The sequence below is a fragment of the Herpailurus yagouaroundi genome, unplaced genomic scaffold (genome assembly GCF_014898765.1).
Source record: "Herpailurus yagouaroundi ecotype Mexico unplaced genomic scaffold, PumYag 181, whole genome shotgun sequence".
Lineage (NCBI taxonomy): Eukaryota > Metazoa > Chordata > Mammalia > Carnivora > Felidae > Herpailurus > Herpailurus yagouaroundi.
The window spans coordinates 7,367,231-7,388,386 of record NW_024412412.1 but is presented as its reverse complement, the minus strand read 5'-3'; the positions used below and the strand labels follow the sequence as shown (position 1 = coordinate 7,388,386).

Sequence of the window (21,156 nt, the reverse complement as noted above, 5' to 3'; positions counted from 1 at the left end):
AAAAATAAAAGAAAAAACAACCAAAAAGAAAAAAAAAACCCACAAAAATACATTTGCCTGAAATCAATGCAAAGTAAAGACTCTTTGTTGACATGTAAAATGATACTGGCATAACATTTAAAATATTTTTTTGAAGCAGATGATTTTTTAACTTAGGTTCTATCTGTAAAGAAGGTAGCGTAATGATCTCAATTTTCTTTTTTTTTTTTATCTTACCTAAAGTCTGTATTTGTTTGGTTAAGTTAAATGTATTCAGTTTGTTTGACAATATGCAAAATGTAATAAATATTTAGAAACATGCCCCCTTTTCTAAGGGCACATGGCTTCTATAATGTTAGAAACAGAATCAGGAAATACTTTCATACCTAAGATTTTTGTTATTCAAAAAAATTGTTAATGTTTATTTTTTGAGAGAGAGAGAGAGATAGAATGTGAGCAGGGGAGAGGCAGAGAGAGAGAGAGAGAGAGAGAGGGAGACACAGAATCCGAAGCAGGCTCCAGGCTCTGAGCTGTGAGCACAGAGCCCGACACGGGGCTCAAACCCGTGAGCTGTGAGATCATGTCCTGAGCCACAGTCAGATGCTTAACTAACTGACTGAGCCACCCAGGTTCCCCAAGACTTTTGGTATTTTAAAACAGAATTTTTTAAGCATGGCTCAGACACTATAATAAAATTTGTTTTGGCTTAACTAGTAGACCTAATTTGAGAAAAAGATACAACTTAAAACTTTCCCCCTTTAGTGCCTAACATTATTGGGTCTTTTGATTTATATGTTCTTTGAGAAGCAGAATTTATTTCTGAGGCTTTACATGCAATAACAATTTCACAAGCCTCAGGATTATAATGTTTTAAAGAACCCATATGGAATATACCACAATTACAATAAGAGCTTATAAATAAAAGCCACTGAAATGCTTATGTAAATGTCTCTAGCATAGCGGTCGCACTACCCTATTTAATTTACCTCAAAGCACTGAAGCTTATGGTTTGTTTTGTGCATCTTACAACATATAAAAATCCATTTGGATTTTAATTAACAAATGCCTTCCTGTCTTTTGTAGCTACTCCAAGCAGCCTTTGCCAACTTTGCCGACTCTGTATCAGAAACTACATAGGGAGGCCGAGATTGCACCTCATCCCCCAGCTCCAGCTGCCAACGTTGTTGCAGAATTTCTTACAGTACCGATAAGGCAGGGAAGTAATGCTAAATACTTGCGAAATCAAAACATTTCTGTCTCATCTGCATAGTGTATATTTCATAGTAAAATATGCTAAACACAGTATATAAGGGATTGTGAGGCCCTGGGGAAGAAGTGAAATGTCAATTTAAATTTTAAGTGTACTAGTGCGTACTACTGTTTTATGCATTTTTACTGGGTTTTTTTTTTTTTTTTGGACTATAGCATATTTAAAATATCTATATATTGTTAGCTATTCCCATGTACCCTTTTTGATGTAGAAAAAAAGAGAAATTTTCATTTCAATGTTTCTTTTTATGAAAAAAAAAATGTGAACTCTTACTGAAACTACGTACTTTAAAAGGCCTCCATTCTGCCAATAATGCATTAACTTTTAAATTTTAGCTGCTGTAATTGGTGATCTCTGTGGATTTTTTATATTAATGCAAAATACAAGTATGGTTTAGAAAAGAACTACTACCCTTTTTGAAATAAAGATGGCTGTCATTCACGAAACCCGCCGCGTCGAATGTGCGCTTGTCATTATAATCATCAGTTCATCAAGAAAAGATAAACTGCCCCCTCCCTGCAAAGATCTCACTAGTCACTTTGCCACCTTAAATGTCCCCATTCCAGAAACGGGTTGGACTAAGGTTATGGCTCCTTCCATCTCTTCCTGGGATGGTTGGAACCTTACACCTTTGCTAAGACTATTTTAAGACTTCCTCCTTCTCCAGGGTAGCCTCATAAGGCCTCTCTACAGTGCTTTTGTACGAAGCACTCCAGCCTTCTTCCAACCAGAAACTGTCACTAGCTGGTGGTACCTGCAGACTGAAGACCATGAACTTCATACCCAGTTGCGAAAGAGGCCCTTCCTGGGCCATGCTTCAGGAATCAGGGAAGTCCAAGGCTGTGGAAAACAGAAGATAAAATCTCCTTCGATTGTGGGGTGTGCAAAGAAAAGAAAAAGGCTGCGCCACTTAGCAAACTTAGACACCTTACAAAATTTACCCCATACATACACCCTACTAGTGCTGTTTCCAATCCTTCTTCTGCAAAGCAACGGTTGAGGCTTAGACCGTGTTAGCAAGAGGGTATATAGCATTACAAAGTAGTGTCTTCGGCAAGGTTATTACTGTGTTCATTTTCTTCTGCCTTAAACATACTTTAGCGTGGTATAAAACATAATAAAACAAACTGTGTCTTCTTTGTAATTTAGACTAAGTTTGAGTCTATTGTGGACTGAGAAATAAGATAGGATACTTACTGTAGTGTAACGTAGAAAATGTTTTGATGAGTTTTATAAATTTATCAAAGTTTGATAAAGTGTTTTGACCACTATTTTAATAATAAGCCCAGGGGCCTATTTTTTCCTTTCTTCTCGGTTCTTGGCTGAATTTTGGATACCTATGGGAAATAAACTATTCTTGAATGTAACCCCAAAGTCACTAAGATCACATCGTTAAGTCGTGTTTAGATTTTCAAAAATAGAAATAAGGCTGTAGCATGTGTGTTAAAAAAAATGTCTTCTGTGTGCCTAGAGACTTTTAAATGAGGCTATTCTACTAAATAGCTCAGCCTAACAAATTTATAATGTCCTCATGAATAATGTGCATTTAATTGTTTAATTATAGAGTAACCTCATTACATATAATTGGGTATTCAGACTGCTTTTTTAGTAAAACAGGTGTTGACTAGTATTTTCCCTGAGCTAGACATATGTAGGCTTAGGGTGTAAGGTAATATAATCCGTCCCTTTTCACTGGGCTTGTGCCAATAAGTACACATCAATATTAAAATTAAAACGGATACTTTAAAATTTTAGTATGCTGATACCTTTTATCTTTGCTTGGGTATGATTGTCTTATCGAAGAAGTGTTCTAATTTAACTGTATCATGTGTTTGTTAATATGTTAAAGTGTGACTATTATCACTGGAATAAAACACTTTTTTTTTCTGTTCTAATTAGTATTTGGTTTTATAATTGAAGGTAATGGAGAATAAGATTCAGTTGCCCACATTTTTTTCAACACTAGTTTCAAATCACTGTATTATGGGCATTAGGAGAGTAGTGCAGACTGAAACCGATACTTTGAAGGCCTTCTAATCCAAATCTTACTGTGTGCGCACACACACACACACGTGTGCACACACACACAAAGATCTAAGGACAAAATCCCACAAAGGCAAAGACCAAGCAACACCAAACTATTTGACATGAGATTAAAGTACCATGAAATTAATCACTGTAGTAAGGCACTGCTGAAACATTTATTTTGTAGGAAAAGGTATTTAATTTCTACTCTTGTTTTAGCCACAAAGTATATTTGATGTTTCCGAAGGAGTGAACAGAGACACTATGTGAAACATGGCCCCTTTGGAAAAGAAGGTCTGAATGTACTGTGTTCATTGCTCTGTGATGCTCTTGAACCCAAGTGACTGTGGCTATCTGTTTACAAAATAACTTTATAAATTATTTTCTCTCCCGGATTAGTCTCACTTTTTTACTCTAATTTTTCAACTTTCTTATTCTAACTATCATTTATAATTAGTTTAAGGCCTGCCTTCTCTCTTAAAAACCTAAACAATCATTATCAGATTTTTCAGTGTTGGTGGCAGGACATTTATTCAGAAAATTCAGGTGTAGGGCACCTGGGTGGCTCAGTTGGTTAAGTGTCAGACTCCTGATTTTGGTTCAGGTCATGACCTCAACGGTTCATGGGATTGAGCCCCATATCCGGCTCTGTGCTGACAGTGCAGAGTCTGCTTAGCATTCTCTCTCTCTCTCTCTCTCTCTCCTACTCATGCATGCTCCCTCTTCTCAAAATAAATAAATAAACATTTTTTAAAAAAGGAAAAAAGGGGAGCCTGGGTGGCTCAGTCGGCTGAGCAACCAACTTCAGCTCAGGTCATGATCTCACGGTTTTTGAGTTCGAGCCCCGCGTCAGGCTCTGTGCCGACAGCTCAGAGCCTGGAACCTGCTTCTGATTCTGTGTCTCCCTATCTCCCTGCCCCTCTCCCACTCATGCTGTGTCTCTGAAATAAACATTAAAAAAATTTTTTTAATTAAAAAAAGGAAAAAAAATTGAGTTACTACCCCTCCATCTGCTCTAGGACCTTAAGCAATTCACTTCAGCTCTCGAGGTCTCAGTTTTCTCCTTTTTTAAATGATAGGTATCTTCCCATTTTGAGTAGTATGCTCAAATTCAAGGAGTCTTTTAATAAGTAACTTTTGAAATTCAGATACATTTTTTTTTAATGCTTATTTATTTTTGAGAGAGAGAGTGAGGGAGACACAAGCTGCAGCAGGCTCCAGGCTCTGAGCTATCAGTACAGAGCGTGATGTGGGCTCAAACTCAGGCACTGTGAGATCATGACCTGAGCCAAAGTCAGACGCTTAACCGACTGAGCCATGTAGGCACCCCTCAGATACATTTTTCAAAACATTTTTGGTGTCTAAGAGGCTTACCTTATAGATACAAATTTTACAAAGCACATATTCAGGCGTATAAAAGCCAACTTTATTCTTCTTGTAGAACTTCACGTTTATCGCGAGCTTCCCTTTCACCCAGTGAAATCTGGCCACTTTGGGGTAAACTCATTCAATTCAGTGCTTTCTCAGTCTCTCAGCTACACTCTTCAGATGGAGCCTGCTAATGCCAGTGTTTTTTCTTCCCTGCCCATTCTTTCTGGGGTAGCATCTGAATTCCACAAGATTCTGTGAAACCCACTTTTCAGCGGGAGTGTTCACTGGCCAGGGTGTGCCCCCCGGAACACTCCTGTGTCAGAGGAACGAGTGTTTGCGTCAGGAGACAGATCACAAAGGGCCTTTTACAGGGAAGCTCCCAGTGGGAAAGTCAGAAAGCACACTTGATTCTCCCTCAAGTACTCTTGCCTCCTTGCCTCTGCCCCTGCTGTTCCTCTGCCTGGAACGCTCCGCCCGCTATCTTGTCATTGCTGTATAAGGGCACGCACTGGCTACAAAATTACTCCTCCCCTTTGAGTTGCAAGTAATCTCCCTGTTTGAGAACGGTTTGCTCCTTGTTCAGCAAAACATCCTTGTGAAGTAAAGCTCTCTGAATTTTCTCTCGGCAGGCGATCCATCAAAAACCACCACCGACTTTGATGGCTATCTGGCTGGTACAAAACTTCGGTGGATCTTACAGGGTGACTGTGGATTAATGCAAACTTCATCAGGCAGTAACTCCAATTATAGCCATTTCCCCCCCCTCCCCCCCCCTTGACATCTTTTTACTGGAATAAATCACCACAGTCCTAGCAACTGTGACGCCATTACCCATCTGGAAAGTACCTTTCCCCTCTGTCACAATCTGCAAGAACCACCAAAAGTAGTTTGCTTTTATTTATCAGGACCCATAGTGCACGCCCACGATCTTGCCGTAGGGTCAAATCCGTTTTCGTGCTTTCTGCCGGAAGATGAGCCAAGGTTTCTAAGCGTCTTCACGTTCCACAGAACATCACGTGTGCACTCTAAGGATGATGCCATGCTGACTGGACCTGGATCTTGGCGCCTTAGTAAGAAGCAGGTCAACTAGTGGAAAAGGGAAACCTCACTCCACCTATAAAGCAACGGATCCCTCAGCATCCAGTCGGGAAGACGGAAGTAACTACACAATTTAAACAAGAACTTAATCTAAGGAAGTGGTTAAACAGATGCCGGCGAACTGAAAAACTAAAATGGGGCCATCAAATTAACAGAAATAGACGATTCCGGAAGCAACTGCTCGTGCTAGAGAACACAGTTAAGAAGTGCGGGCTGTAAGAGCCGAGAACTCGAAGGGAAACTTCTATGGACTGACTTTTTGCAGGGTGAGAGTACACAGCTGGAGCCAAGGCTTCGGAAGCTCAGAGTAAAATCCGGGACTCTTTAAGGAGGGCCGCTTCTCAGGGCTTGGTAAACGTCTGAACCATTAAGATGAAATCTGCTCCAGGAGAGCCAAAGAAAGTTGGAGATCCAACCACCTGCCCCTGCCAGGTTATGCTTTGTTGCTGCGGCAACACCCCTGCAAATTCATGTGGAAACAGCAAGCGCCTTTTCCCCTCCCTTTCCTTCCTGGCCTCCCTCTAGCTCCCCCTATTGGCAAAGTTTAATAAAGCTTTCAGCAAAGGAGAAATCACACTATGGTGGTAAGACGGGCTAAATATAGAATGTGTTTGAAACAGAGATGTATCTGCTTATCAACTGGCACATTTACTACGGGAAGGCTTTAACCCTTAGCAAAACTTTGCTCAATTAAGCCCCAGTCCGTAGCCCTAATCTAGCTCCTTAGCTGTTACCACCTAAATCTTGGGTTAGCACTCATGCTAAAACCTAAACACTTTCTCTAACCCTAATGACTTTGTTATTTCCCAAAACTCATAAAAAACTCACATATCGGGACGCCTGGGTGGCTCAGTCGGGTAAGCCTCGGACTCTTGATTTTGGCTCAGGTCATGATCTCATGGTTTGTGGGTTTGAGCCCTGTGTTTGAGCCAGTGTGGAGCCTGCTTGGGATTCTCTCTTTCCCTCCCTCTCTCTGCCCTCCCCTGTGCTTTCTCTCTCAAAATAAATAAATAAACTTAACTTAAAAATCCTCACATATCACACATTATATCATCTGTACTTTTGTTCACATTAGTCATTCCGTGTGGAATTGTCCCCATCCCCCCCATCCCACAGATTTCCACGATCGTCTTAGAAACAACTTATTCTTACTGAGATCTTACTATGTACTGCACACCCTTCTAGGCTCTTTGCATATTTAACTTTATTTAATCATTAACACAACCCTGTGGGGTATAACTTATTTATTTCCACCTTTTAAACATTTTACAACTTGCCCAAAGTCACATAACTAATGAAAAGTAGAGCTGGTCCTCCAATGCCTGTCATAAACAATTTAAAATATCGCCTCATAAAATCCAAATCAAATGTCACCTTCTCTGAAAAGACTCCTAGAGTCCCTCAATCCAAATTACATGCTTCCTCCCTGATATATTTTTACCATGGCGGAGCTTTTCAGTGTACATGATCTTTTCACTGGTATTTATATCTGTGCACCTTCTATAAATAATCTAGTGCCCAGCTGCCTAATAGAACCCCCTGCGGTGACAGCATTGTATCTGTGCTGTCCAACATGGGCAGCCAGCAGCCACACGTGGGTATTGAACAGATGAAACACAGCAAGTGTCACTCATGTTATTCTATTTTATTTAAATTTATATATAAATAGCCACAGGTGGCTAGGGGCCACCATATTGGATTGTGAAGATGGAGTGAGTAACACAGTACAGAACAGTTAGTCATTCGTGAAAAACTTCACTGAGCAAAAAGAAAATACTTCCATAGCTTCGTTCTTCTCTTTCAAACCATATACAGACTCACACTGACTTTATTATTAATTTTCTAACGTTTATTTATTTATTTATTAATGCTTTTTATTTGTGTTTCAAGGAGAGAGAGAGAGACAGAGCATTAGCGGGGGAGGCACAGAGAGAGAGGGAGATAAAGAATCCGAACCAGGCTCCAAGCTCTGAGCTGTCAGCACAGAGCCCAACTTGGGACTCGTACCCACGAACCTCGAGATCATGACCTGAGCCAAAGTGCCAGGCTTAACTGAGCCACCCAGGCGTCCCATGGTTTGCTTTATTAATAAATCTCTATATGAATAAACATGCCACAAAACATTATATAGCTTCACTATCAAACTCTATCCCATATTTTATCTTGCATAATATGTATCTACATGCCACACTGGTGTTTTTTTGCAAAACTTTTTGAAGGATTTTAACAAATCTGTTGCGTATTTAGTTTATAACTGTCGATGCTACACTTTTTTCCCCTCTGCATTGTTCACTGATAAATCCCAAGTAACTAGGTCAGTGCCTGGCACATACTAGGGACTCAAATAATTGTTGAATGAATGAATCATCTATACCAGGGCATCCTTGTGAAATGGGAAAACTTACAAATTTTTATAAACAACGTAATAACTAAGGAAAGAGGTTAAATCTGTAGATATTAGACATTTATTCACTTTAATTTCGAAAATTTTTTCTTTGGCGTTTTGGAGCAAATACTATACCATTTCCGATTTCTAAACAAAAACTGACCTTGTCTTCTGGAAGCTTCTCCCATCCTCAAAATGTTTGAACGACAATGGGCCTTTGGCTGGGCTGAATCCACAATATCTAAAAAGTAAATTTGGAAGGACAAAGGGTTGGGAGAAGAGAGGCTAACTACAACCAAGACTGGGGCCAGGAATCGCCCCAGACCAGAGCCTCAGCTCTGCAAACTGGGGAGCGCGCCAGGCCCAGCGCCCGCGCGCCGGGCCCACCGCCCGCCCCCGCCCCCCGCCCCCCGCCGAAGACCCGCCCACCCATGGGCCCCGCCCAGCTGCGCTGAGACCCCGCCCCCACGAGGCCCCGCCCCGCCGCGGATGCTGCCATAGAAACCCAGAAAGCGACATGGCTGCCGCCGGCCTGGGAGGAAGGCTTTTGACACTACCGGCGGCAGCCCTACCCAAGTCACCGTCACTTTCGCTACAGGCAGCAGCTCCCATCCGAGGGAAGCCTAAGAAATATCTGGTCTATCCGCATCCACCGAAGAGCTCCCGCCTGTCCCCGTCGGTTCTGCGCTGGCTCCAGGGCCTGGATCTCACCTTCTTTCCTAGGAACGTCAACAGGTGCAGGAGCAAGCCGCCTAGACGGGGCCTGAGCACCCCGGGGACCCGCCGACCACTCGGCTGCCCCGCCTGCCCCGACGCGGCACTGGGCGCAGACGGCCTACTCCCCTGGTTTAGGTTTCAGACCCCGATCCCCACCCGCTCAGCGCGCGGCGCGCGCGCGCGCGCGCACACACACACACACACACACACACCCCTTCTTTTAGGGAGCGGGCCTGGAAAATACATGATGAAGCACTCACTTATTCATTTACCCATTCAATCATCACATTTTAGATTTAAGCTAAAACAGAATGCCTCGGTGACTACAAAAAAATACTGATAGTCAAGGCTCTTTCTTTAGAGACACTGGACATTAATAATCGTGGGGATCAGTTTATCCTCTGGATGGCATCTAGTTTTTCCAATCAGGGACTGGAAAAAAGTTGCTGCTGAGCTGCAGCCACCCTGAACGTAACAGGCGGTTAATATCTGCTCTGGGAATGCGAACTAATTTCCATAAATATGAAGACGATGACTTTTTTGCAGACTCTGGTTTACTAATTTCAATATTCCTTAATAGAGACATGCCTGAAATTTTCAATGTGCATCGGAATCACCTAGGGATCTTGTTAAAATGAAGATTCAATACAAATTAATAGTTTGGGTTCATAAAAAGAACACGAAAGCCTTTAGTGTGTATCTAATCTTATTAAAATTCTATTCCATAGCAGGTCTTCCTTAGAGCAATGATCCAACAAAACTAATTTTATAAGTTATTTGCTGTCAGTGTGGAATATTAAATTGGTGTTAATTGATTATAAAACAAACTGTAAAAGTAACCACATTTTATTTCATTTCTTTAATATTATGGATCAGGGATTTTTCAAATGGCTTCCTGATTGCAGAAATATTCACTATATATTACCCCAGGGACCTTAAATTGTCATCCTTTGAAAATGGAACTTCTTTGAAAGTCAAGTTGGATAACTGGGCACAGTTGGAGAAGGTAAATTAGCAGTCATCGACTTTAAGAAGTTTGTGTTTTAAATGGTGTACTCCTGATGTCGTGGATATCTACACACACGTGCGTGTGGCTGTGCCACGAAGCTGGCAGCTTGTTTCCGTGTATTAAAATGAATGTTATTAAAGTTTGTCAGGAGTCACTTATGAAACTCATTTCAAATTGGAGTAGGATAGAATGGTTGCTTTTCTTGCTGAACGATATTTTTTAATAATTAACATGTTAAAATTAAAAACTATTAGTTGACAGACAAAAAAAAAGGGGGGTTAAGGTGAATACAAAGTAATTGAAGATTTTTACGTAAGTTCTTATAATGAAAATACCTTCTTTCTACTATTAAAGTTCCTGGCAAGAAAAAGACTTAAATTACCTAAAGAGCTAATCCATGGAACAATTCATTGCAAAGCTGGAGTACCTGAAATACTAATACAAGAGGTTTATACTTTGCTAACGCATCGAGAGTAAGTCATTTGGAATCTTCTAGCGATACAACTTAAAATGCAAATTTGATAATATAAATCTCATTACTAAAATATGGCTTGTCAACAATATTTTTTTCTTTCCAGAATTAAAAGTATCCAGGATGACCTCGTGAATTTCACAGACTACAGTTACCAGATGCGTCTGCCCCTGGTTTCTAGCTCCACAGCTTCCAAGTCGATTAAAGATAACATTAGGTCATCAGAGATAAAAAGCAATCCCAACACGCTCAGCAATGAACTTAAAGTAGACTTCCTCTTCCTTTTACAAATGTTGCAAAGAAAATCAAGGAGAAAATTGAATCCCAGTAAGTTTTCCTTGGAAATAGTCCACTGAATTCTTCCCAACGTAGTGAGGCTATGCTTGAGTACAGATGAAAGAAAAGCTGACCACTGTCTGTCCCAACTCTGCTTTTTCTATCCCTGGTTTAAAGGGAAAGTGGTTCTCTTATGCTTAGCAGTGGAATGATTTATCATCACTGGAGTGGTTTACGGCATATTTTTTTTAAATGAAAGCATAGGTTAACTTAGTATATTAACACTTTTCTTTTTAGAAAAGAGTGACTATGTTCACATAAAATTCTGTGGGAAGTAAGTTCAAATATCAAGTTACTAACGAGGATGAGAATATTTCAGACTTCATCAGGATGTAAGTACTTTAGGAAAAGCCTGGATTACCATGATTTGCTCTAGATGATTTCCAGACCATGGTCATGGTTGTCCTGTAGTAGCCTCGGTACGTAGACTGGGTACGTAAGGTAAGGCAGATGGAGGCAACCCATGGCAATCTTCCAGAGACATCACTGAAATAATTCTCAAAGCATCCAAAGCATTTGCCATCAGAGTCCCAACAAATGACAAACAAAACAAGTGAACTTTCTTTCTTTCATTGTTGTTGCTTTACTAACACTTAACTTCTGACACCATTGGTCTCAGAATTCTATAGTCCTTGATTCCAGACATTTAGTGACTTCATCATGACCGTGGCACTAAAACCATTCAAGAATGAGGCAGCTGTAGGTCAGTAGGATTTCTCCCTCATTTGAACCCCCACTTTCTGAAGAAAAGAGCCATTTTCTCTCTAGTCTCTGGAAGGAAGGAGAGCAGTAACTGTAACTTCCCCTCACAATGTGAGTTGGATATTTTGGTTTTCATCCTGTTGCTCTGTTCATCTTCCACTGCCTATCATTTTTTGTTTCTCTTCCTTCTTTGCTCTTACTCATGAATTTGTGAGTAGAAAAGAACTGAGGTCATTAATCCTGTTGTGGAATTATATAGTCAAATTCTTTTGTAGGTTTTTAAACACTGTAATTCTGCTGTCATTCATGCATGCACATAACGTAGATGTACAACTTTAAAAAGACAATGAATAAATATTTGTGTATCACTGCATAATCTATGACGTGGAACATCACCCATAGCTTTATATTCTCCTGGTGTCCTGCTCCTACCGCCTTCTTCATACTTGCCTCTGAGAGTAACCATTGTCCTGCAGCCTTTGTCATTGCTTTGATTTAAAAGAGTTTGTTTATGCGCACGACTTACGTTCTTCTTAACTTCATTCACATGTATTTCTTAATTGAGAAGATTTTATCCAACTCCGTACTAGGTAGAATGTCTCCCATGCTGTTCATGCCCCGATCCCTGGAACCTGTGAATACGTTGTATTACATGGCAAAAGAGGCTTTGCAGAAGTCACAGACCTCGAAATAGGGAGTTTATGCTGGATTATTCAGGCGGATCCAGTCTAATCACACGAGCCCTTAAAAGCTGAGATCGTTCTCCGAGTGGACTCAGAGGAGTGCAGCAAAAGCAGGAACGATTTGAAGTGTGGGAGGGCCTCAACCTGCCACTGCCACAGAGGCCACCTGGAGAGCACAAGGTGAGGGCATGGCCTCAAACAACTCTCAGGGACAGCCAGCAACAAGACAGATTTTGGACCTAGAATTGCAAGGAGCCAAATTCTGCCAAAAACATGAATGAGCATGGGAGAGGATTCATCCCCAGAGCTTCCAGAAGGAATGTGGCCCTGCTAACATCTCATTTTCAGCCTGGTGAGCCTCTAAAAAGAAGCCCATAGACTTCTGTACTGTGAGAGTAAAGATGGCTATTGTTCATAAGCCGCCAACTTTATGGTAATTTGTTATGGCAGAAATGAAAAACAAATACAAACTTCATAATTAATACTGTTGGCATCATGAGGTTATAAAAATATTCTCCTATCCTTACCTTGACTAAGGTTTAGCCTTTCCATTTTTTTTTTAATTTTAATTCCAGTTAACACAACGTTCTATTCGTTTCAGGTGTACGATTTAGTGATTGCTTCCATACAACGCCCAGTGCTCATCGCAAGTGCATCCTTAACCGCATCACCTATTTCCCCATCCTCCACCCACCTCCCTTCTCGTGACCATCTGTTTGTAGTTAGGAGTCTCTTAGTTGTTTTGTCTTTTCTTCCCCTTTGCTCATTTTTTTTGTTTTTTAAATTCCACATATGAGTGAAATCATATAGTATTTATTTGCCTTTCTCTGGGTGACTTATTTTGCTTAGCATTGTACTATCGAGCTCCATCCATGTTGCAAACAGTAGGATTTCGTTCTTTCTTATGGCTGAATGATAACTCATTGTATGTATGTATATATACATATATATACCTATATATGTATATATACACGTTATGTTTATATACATATAAACATACACACCATATCGTCTTTATCCATTCATCCATAGATGGATGCTTTGGCTGCTTCCATCATTTGGCTATTGTAAATAATGCTGCTATAAACATCGGGGTGATGTATCCCTTTGAATTAGTATTTTTGTAGTCCTTGGGTAAATATCCAGTAGTGCAATTACTGGATTGTAGGGCAGTTCTACTTCTCACCTTTTGAGGAACCTCCATATCATTTTCCAGAGTGACCGCACCAGTTTGCATTTCTACCAACGGTGCAAAAGGGTTCCTTTTTCTCCACATCCTCACCACCACTTGTTGTTTCTTGTGTTTTTTATTTTAGCCATTCTGACTAAAGGTGTGAGGTGGTATCTCATTGTAGTTTTGATTTGCATTTCCCTGGTGACGAGTGGTATTGAGCATCTTTTCATGTGTCCGTTGGCCATCTGGATGTCTTCTTTGAAGAAACATCTGTTCATGTCTCTGCTCATTTTTAATTGGATTGTTTTTTGGGTGTTGAGTTGTATCAGTTCTTTATATATTTTGAATACTAACCCTTTACTCGATATGTCATTTGCAAATATCCTCTCTCATTCAGCAGGCTGCCTTTTAGTTTTGTGGACTGTTTCCTTTGCTGGGCAGAAGCTTTTAATTTTGATGTAGTCCAAAGAGTTTTTGTTTTTATTTCCCTTGCCTCAGGAGACATACCGAGAAAAAATGTTGCTATGTTAGCCTTTCACTTAAAATAATTTTTCAACTTTACTGAGGTATAAGTGACAAACAGAAATTACATATATTTAAGGTGTAAAACTTGGTGTTTCGATATACATATACATTGTTCAATGATCACTGCAATCAAACACATCCATGTTCAGAGCGCCTGGGTGGCTCAATCAGTTGAGCGTTTGACTTTGGCTCAGGCCATGATCTCACGGTTCCTGAGTTCAAGCTCTGAATTGGGCTTGCTGCTGTCAGCGCGGAGGCCGCTTTGGATCCTCTGTCTCCCCTCGCTCCGCCCCTCCCCTGCTCAGGCTCTCTCGCTCTCAAAAATAAACATTAAAATATCCATCTCCTCACAAGGTTGCCATTTTCTTTCTTTCTTCCTTTTTCTTTTTTCCTTGCTTGCTTGCTCTGTGTAGTGAGTACACTTAAGGTCTACCCTCTTAGCAAATTTCAGGTACACAATACACAATTAGATGCAGTCACCATGCCACACATTAGACCTGCATAACTTACCCATCCTGCATAACTGAGACTTTGCACCTCTGATCTGCATCTCCTCACGTGGCCCTCCACCCCATCCCTAGAAATTACCATTTCACTCTCTGCTTCGAAGAGCCTGTTTTACATTCCACATAGAAGTGGAAATGCAGTATTTGTTTTTCCATGTCTGGCTTATTTCTCTTAGCATAACGTCCTCTAGTTTTATCTGTGTTGTTGCAAATGATAAATTTTCCTTTTCGTTTATTATTTATTCATTTTGAGAAAGAGACTGTGCCAGTGGGCAGGGGCAGAGAGAGGGGGAGAGAGAGAATCCTAAACAGGCTCCTCACTAACCATGAACCGTGAGATCACAACCTGAGCCCAAACCAAGAGTTGGAAGCCTAACAGACTGAGCCATCCAGGCACCCCCCAAATTTCCTTCTTTTTAAAGGCAGATTAATATTCCATTTTGAGTGTGTGCATGTGTGTATGTATACATGTACATATTCTCTATACGGTCATCCATTTTTGGACATTTAGGTTGTTTCTGTATCTTTGGCTAATGTGAATATTGCTGCAGTGAACATGGGGATGCAGATATTTCTCTGAGATACTGATTCTGTTTCCTTGGGACATATACCTAGAAGCGGGATTGCTGAATCATACGGTAGTTCATTTGGGAGAGAATCTCCATATTGCTTCCATGATGGCTGTACCAATTTACATTCCAGCAACAGTGTAGAAGGGTTCTCTTTTCTCTCACATCCTCATGAACACTTTTTATCTTTTGTCTTTTTTGATAACAGCCATTTTGACAGATGTATGATGATATATTATTGTGGTTTTGGTTGCATGTCCCTGATTATTGGTCATCATTAGTGATGTCGGGCACCTTTCATACACTTGTTTGCCATTTGTATTTATTTTGAGAAACATCTACTTAGGTCCTTTGCCCCATTTTTAATTGGGTTATTTGCTTTGTTCAGTATTGAGTTGTATGAATTCCTTATACGTTTTGGATATTACTTCCTTATAAAGTATTAAACACTGATGAAGGAAAGAAGACACAGATAAATGGAAAGACATCCCATGTTCATGGATTAGAAGAATTAATATTGTTAAAATGTCCATACTACCAAATTGATCCATAGAGTCAATGCAAGCTCGCAAAACTGAATGGCAGTCTTTACAGAAATAGAAAAAACAATCCTGACTTCACATGGAATCACAAAAGAACCTGAAAACCCAAAGCAATTCTCTGAAAGAACAAAGCTGGAAGCATCACACTTGCTGATTTCAAACTAGATTAAAACAGTAAAGTACTGGCATAAAAAACAGACATGTAAACCAATGAAACAGAACAGTGAGCCCAGAAATAAACCCATGCATTTACAGTCACCTGATCGTGAATAAGGATGCCAAGAACACACAACAGGGAAAGGACAATCTATCTCCTCAATAATCATGCTGAGAAAATTGGATATCCACTTGAAGAATCTCACACCCCAAATCAAACCCAAATGGATTAAAAAACTTAAACATGAGACCTGAAACCATATAACTGCCAGAAGAAAACACAGGGAAAAAGCTTCTCGGTATTGGCAATGAATTTTTGGAAATGACATCCAAAACACAGGCAACAGAAGCAAAAATAAATACATGGGGTTGTATCAAACTAAAGTGCTTCCTGCGTAGCAAAGGAAACAAGAGTGAAAAGGGAACTATAAAATGGGGAAAAAATGTTTGCAAAGCATGTATCTGATAAGGGGTTAGTCTCTTTTAAGATGTTAATTTGAAAAAAAAAATATCTTAATTTGTCTGCAACTGAAATGGAGAACCAATGGTCTCAGAACCATTTTTTGAATAGTCTGTTCTTTCCCCACTGATTTGTAGTATCCTTATGTCTCAAACTTTCCAAGTTTCTGTGTATATCTGGGCCTGTTTCCTATATATATATATATATCCTAGCTGATTTTGTCTAAATGTGTGCAACTTCATCACCCGTACGATCTTGGTTACTATGGCTTTATAGCAAGTGTTGGCACTTGGTAAACAAGTCCTGCCATTCTTCCCTCTATGAAGTATCCTGTTGCACGGACCTATTTATTTCACTCACCGTGACTTTTACTGTTAGGAATTCAGTAGTACTGCCTACTGCTATATTTGCATTCACGTCTATCGTGGTGTTTTGTGCTCTTTATTCTTTTTCTGTTTCTTGTTATTGTTTCACCTATCTTTTCTTCTTTTGCAATGATTGGATTGAGTTTTTTGTAAAGACTGTCTCCCCCCACCCCCCAAACTGACTTGGAAAATTTGAAATTTCTACTCTTTGTAGTGCCATTCTAGAAATTTTACCACGCAGACTTATCCTCGTCTAAAACTAATGTCTTTACCCTTTCTCCAACTATAAGGACCCTAAAACACTGACGGCTCCTTGTCAGCCCCTTACCGCACTTCAGCATTTTAGTTTTGTCAAGTTACCTTATTTCTAACACCATAAATCAGATATGATTATTTTTCATACAGAATGTTCGCTTATATTTAGTCTCACCATCACTGTCACTCACTGGTCCTCACCGGGATTTCGAGAGCCAAACACAAGTATTCTATTTAATCTTCTAATTAAAAGTCCATCTTTGCACAAAGTTAACCTGTACCTCTCTTGTCCTCCCGGGAGCACACTTTCTCTTTAGCCGTGGGTCACCTCAACCCTTCACATTCTGCAGCAGTATTCTCTTATCACCCATCTTGATCTTTGAGGCTGCTGATTTGAAGCTCAAAGTCATGAACTGTGATAATTATAGTTCTGAGGATGCTGCTGACCAGCGCTGTATTTAGCATGAACAGGGTCTGGCTGAGAAGCAGAAATAACCTTAGACTCTTCTTCAAGCCGCAGAGGAGCAGTAAGCGATCTTTAGAAGCACAGGGAAGTTGATATCCAGGTGTGATAGATAGAATTATAGAATTAGTTAATGAGAAATAGGGGAAACGAAGAACTAATTTTAAGTCACTATTTTTAAAGCATAAATAGGTTTGCAAAACAGATACTGCATCTTGTTCATATGAAATATAAATAATATTTAAGAAATCATTTAACCTGTGATGACAGAAGTCAATGCAGTATTTTCTTTTTAGGATACTGTGTAGGAGAGACAAGCAGGGCATTTGGGGGGTACTTACTAGTAATATATGATCTCTTGACCTGGGTGATGGCTACCCCAAGTGTATTCATTCCAAAAATTCATCAAGCTGTAAACACATAATTTATTTACCTTTCTGTATACATATTATTACTGAATAAAAACTTATCAAAAAAAAACTAAGAACATAAAGATAGTCTTTAAAATAACGGGTTTTGGGGGCGCCTGGGTGGCGCAGTCGGTTAAGCGTCCGACTTCAGCTCAGGTCACGATCCCGCGGTCCGTGAGTTCGAGCCCCGCGTCGGGCTCTGGGCTGACGGCTCGGAGCCTGGAGCCTGTTTCCGATTCTGTGTCTCCCTCTCTCTCTGCCCCTCCCCCGTTCATGCTCTGTCTCTGTCCCAAAAATAAATAAACGTTGAAAAAAAAAATTAAAAAAAATAAAATAACGGGTTTTTTTTGAAATAACTTTTTTAAAGCCACTATCTTGTGCATCAAAGATGTGAAAAATGTGGGGAGAAGGTTAATCTTCATATTCACACCACTCTTAAGATTATGATAAAACAGATGTCTAAAGAATTTGCCTGATTTTTAAATTACAGGGTCTTATTCTGGCCCTGGCCGTAGTGATTTTCTAACAGTTTTTGTGTTCCTATTTCATAGAATGGTTTGAGGTCAAACCAACAGTGGGAGAACTTACTCTTGACCACCTTCCGACCCATGGCTCTCGGTGCAAATATAATTCCATGATTTCAAGGGAAAGAGTTGCTCCTGTTTTACGTGAGTCTTTGTTACTGTGGTTTTATTCTTAACTTTTTACCTGTGAACTGAACCTTTTGCTGCTACTTGGTTCCTTAGAATTTTTTTAAACAGTGAAAATGTTGGTCTAGGCATTCAGTCTAAAACTGTGTATTAGGCTGGTGTCGGCATGCTCTGGGTAGGTGGAGGGGCCACACGGTCCGCTGAGTACCGGTCACATTGGGGAGGTTTCCAAGCCAGGTTCCCCCCACCCCACCCCAACTAAAGGACCCACTTCAGCTCTGATGTATCTTTAAAGAGGTGGGTCTGAAACAGGTGAAGGCCAGTGCAGAGCTCAAAGCTCAATTCTCTACCAGCAGGTAAGGAATCAGCCCTAAGGCAGATACTCATACTTGCATACTTGTATTACAACAAGCCCCTAGTTTAAATCCTGCGAGTTCAGAAAGTGTTCCTAGCATAGCAATCTAGACCCCATAAGCCAAAATCAGTCTCCCACCCTGTTTTTGTAGAGCCTGCAAGTTAAGAATGGCTTTCACATTTTTAAATGGTTCAAACAGTGTATCAGAAGAAAAATGGTATTTTCTGATGCACGAACATTGTATGAAGTTCAAATTTCTATGTTCATAAATAAAGTTGTACTGGAACACAGCCAGGACCGTTCCGCATGCCATGTCTATGGGCTGCTTTTACGCGACAAAAGCAGGGCTGAGTCGCTGCCCACAAAGTAGGTTCTAGATTTAGTGAATAAAAACAGATATAACCAATAAAACCAATAATTATGGGGACATGTTGAGGACATACTTTCATTGAAAATTATTCATTGCTCATCTGAAATTCAAACTTAACTGAGTGTCCATATTTTGTTTTTACTGTCAGGGCTCTGATGGAAAATATTAGGGGACCTGTCCTACAAGGCAGGATTCCTAAAATGTTAAGGGTTTCACGGGGGGTGGGGGACACAGGCCTTTGTTTATATAGGGTCTGGAAAAGCAATGTTAACAGATTCCTCCTTTTAAACTTGTGATTTCTCAGAGCCTTTAATATGCTAATACTCATTGTAAACAGTGAAGAGGAGAGGTACCCAGGGAAGTGTTTTCCAAACTCTATTTGATCACACATCACTCTTATTTGGTTTTGTTTTGCTAATGGCCTGGTAGAACTACCATTTCTAAGAGCACACTTTGTAATATCTAGACATTAGAACAGTCCATTAAAAGGTCTAACTCATATGCTTGAGGCATGGTACTCAGCATGACTCAACTCGACAGAAGTGAATAATGACATTTCTCTGGAAAAAAAAATAAGTATCCATAGTTTCACCTTCAGATTCTGGGAACACATCCTCTCCTTCAACCTGCCTCAACCTTCTTCCAACACTGATGCCTGCAGGGAGCGCTCCAGCAGGTAGAAGCTGTGGCTGCAGGGCAGAGGCTGGGGGGCGGGGGGGGGGGGGGTGCTCTGCTTGTTCCCTTGCTTGCCTCTTTCCCCTTATGACTACTTGGACCTGCCTGGGGGTGGGAAAGCACAGGGCCACTTGCTTCGGGACCTGCAATGAGAAGGCGGGAAAAGGAAGGAGATGTTGCAAGGCCTCCTTCCTGCATCAGAAACAGATGCAAAGTGTCCGTGTGTGTGTGTGTACTACACACACACACACACACACACACACACACACACACACACACACACACTCGATGGGTACTGATACTTGAAGAGCTGAAGAACATTCCTGTATCTTTCCAGAAACATTTCAAGGTCACAAATGAGTTTTTAGAAAAATAATGCTCTCATATCGGATCACAACTCCAAGGAGAGTGGAGTCCTGCTTTTACAACTGTAATGACGTAGCAACTGCTGCACGTGACTTCTCCCCCATTTTATTCTCTCCATGCTCTTCTACGAGTCCCCCTCACTTCAGTGGGCTTTCTCCATCCTTTTCAAAGTGGGTGATGGGCTAAGCGAGACATCACCGGGACAGATCAGGATGGGAAGAAAAACGCTTTTGTCTCTCTACTGCTCTCAATCCTATTCCGGAAACTTGGATCCTCTTAGCCTGGGCATAACGGAAATTAATGAATGGGGTGCAGCTGACTTTGGTAATTACATGGATGAGAGCTGTTTTGCTAGATTTTATTTTTTCCAAATTAACTCAAGGGATTCCATGTCAGGTGTTTCTACTGAAAGAGCACAGTGTTTAGGTCAGGTCAGCTACCATAATCGGAGGGAGTGGAAGGAGGGGAGCAGAGCTGGGCCGCAGGTAAAACAGGATCCTATTTTACCATCTACGATTGCGTGGCATGTAACGGCACCAAATCCACAGGCTGCTCACCTGAAAAGCTTCTAATTCTCAAATAGGGTGGCAAAAATTAATTGTAAGATAGGTTGTTGCCTTTGTTTTTTCGTTAACACTGAAGTCCCTCCCTATGTTTACCTAAACCTAGCATCTAGTGAACTCGTGGGCCGAGGGAGAATACATTTCTTAGCTGCCACTGGTCCCTTACATGAGAACTGAGCCACCTGGAAAGTCAGCCAGTTTGGACGCTTCATTGCAATCAGAGTTCCAGAAACTAAACTGCGAATTATGTGTATTTGCCAAATCTCAGCACTGTTAGAATCGAGGCCTCAGCTGCTTTCTGAAACAACATCTAAAAATAGTTGAGTCATATTCAGTATCAGATACACCGAACCAAGCCCCGGGTATTTTAGGCACTGCTAATGGCTTTTGGAAGTGGGGGGCATTCCGATTTTTTATTTACGGCCACTACACTGCGTGTTTTAAATATTCTACTTACCGGGCATGTAGATGAACCTGTGTTCAGACTGTTGCTGATCCTTGTGCAAGTTCCGTAGGTTAGAAACACTGATCATTGCGCAAATGTTTAATAACCACAGACTGATTTTAATGTTGTTTATTTAAATATGCCAGGAAATACAGGTACTGTTGGCAATCCACTTAGAAGAATTCATGTCAAACAAGCTGGAAAATATTCTTTTGAATCTGCTATGAACCCTATCACAAACACGAAAAAGTAACCTTGA

At 40.6% G+C, this 21,156-nt stretch overlaps 2 protein-coding genes across 10 annotated transcripts in view; both read left to right on the top strand.

The window, feature by feature from the left end:
- Positions 1-6,317, top strand: part of ASB5 (ankyrin repeat and SOCS box containing 5) — a 55,716-nt gene extending 49,399 nt beyond the window's left edge. For 4 of the 6 annotated variants that reach the window (XM_040489866.1, XM_040489870.1, XM_040489868.1 and 1 more), the window contains exon 7: positions 1,063-3,144. In XM_040489866.1, coding sequence (XP_040345800.1) covers positions 1,063-1,190 — 128 coding nt within the window. In that variant the 3' untranslated portion in view covers positions 1,191-3,144. Of the gene's footprint in view, positions 1-1,062; positions 3,145-5,274 lie in introns of those variants that run through there. The other 2 variants (XR_005794892.1, XM_040489867.1) reach the window with 2 other exon arrangements.
- A 2,293-nt stretch (positions 6,318-8,610) lies between these two features.
- On the top strand, positions 8,611-21,156 carry SPATA4 (spermatogenesis associated 4). Of its 4 annotated transcripts, none has more exons than XM_040489865.1 (8): positions 8,611-8,864; positions 9,723-9,852; positions 10,210-10,328; positions 10,434-10,654; positions 18,025-18,141; positions 19,447-19,524; positions 19,861-19,927; positions 21,044-21,140. In XM_040489865.1, exons 1-7 carry the CDS (start codon positions 8,647-8,649, stop codon positions 19,881-19,883), a joined length of 906 nt encoding a protein of 301 aa, XP_040345799.1. In that variant the 5' UTR covers positions 8,611-8,646; the 3' UTR covers positions 19,884-19,927; positions 21,044-21,140. The 4 variants fall into 4 exon arrangements, with proteins under 4 accessions (XP_040345799.1, XP_040345797.1, XP_040345795.1 ...); XM_040489863.1 differs by having other exon boundaries at positions 19,435-19,524; XM_040489861.1 differs by lacking the exon at positions 19,861-19,927 and having other exon boundaries at positions 19,435-19,524; positions 21,044-21,150.